The following is an 834-nucleotide window of genomic DNA, read 5'->3' as shown; positions in this document are numbered from 1 at the left end:
CGGTGCCGAGGCTCGCCGGCTGGCCCGGGCGGGTCTCGGACCCGGGCTCAGGCCGTCCTCCCGCCTCGGCCTCCCCACGTGCCGGGATCCCGGGCGCAGCCCCCGCGCCCGGCCCGCACGCCTGGGCCGACGCGGCGCGGCGGTGGGGACGGTGCGGGCGACACGTTCCCGAGCCCTCGTGGCTGCCGTGGAGGCGGCACCCCGCCGGCTCTTCTGCTGGTCGCGGCTCACTGTTTACTGATCGAGGGAAACGGTCTCTTGGCCCACGTGTTCATGTTTCGCAACGCGAACACAGGACCCAGGACAACGCCGGATCAGTGACAGTCTATCTAATTCCACCCGAAGAAATGCTTCCCATTCCCAAATAACTTGGCACTCCGAAAGAGGGAAGCCTTCCTCGTCTCCTCATCCTTCATGGAGTCCTAATTTCAGTGGAAATCTTCCTGTGCCTTCTTTGCAACCTGTAGACAGCGCCAGTCCCCAGGGACACAACAAATGCTCCTGCAGCGGGAAAGCCAGGGTGGTTACTGTCCTCGACAGGTATGTCGGCCTCCACACCAACGTGGCCACTCTCGGGCCGACCCGTGTCCAGATCCCCATTGGCCCCCTGGCTGCTGGAATTTCATGAGGCCTTTGTCTGGATCATAGATTAATGGGGCACAGGGAGGGAGAGGGCAGGAAATGAGTTCCGTATTACATTAAGGACATTTTAGCTTAATTCTTGACAATCTCCCGAAGGTTTTTATCTCCAGATAGGTTCAAAGTCGTTTCAGCCCAGCTAGAAAATGACAAGCAGGCTTCTCTGGTGCTAAAGTGAAGCCCCTGACTTGGTCT

General features: G+C 59.6%; 1 protein-coding gene across 1 annotated transcript in view; it reads right to left on the bottom strand.

Moving 5' to 3' along the window:
* Nucleotides 1–600, bottom strand: part of EPHX4 (epoxide hydrolase 4) — a 48,621-nt gene extending 48,021 nt beyond the window's left edge. The window contains exon 1 of the mRNA XM_021717690.1: nucleotides 494–600. Within this exon, the coding sequence (XP_021573365.1) occupies nucleotides 494–600 (107 nt within the window). The remainder of the gene's footprint in view (nucleotides 1–493) is intronic.
* Between the last annotated feature and the right edge of the window lie 234 nt (nucleotides 601–834).

This window comes from Carlito syrichta, unplaced genomic scaffold (genome assembly GCF_000164805.1).
Source record: "Carlito syrichta isolate Samal-C Ts95f unplaced genomic scaffold, Tarsius_syrichta-2.0.1 Scaffold309922, whole genome shotgun sequence".
NCBI classification, from domain to species: Eukaryota; Metazoa; Chordata; class Mammalia; order Primates; family Tarsiidae; genus Carlito; species Carlito syrichta.
Note: the sequence above shows the minus strand (reverse complement) of the source record. Positions and strands in the feature narration are given on the sequence as shown.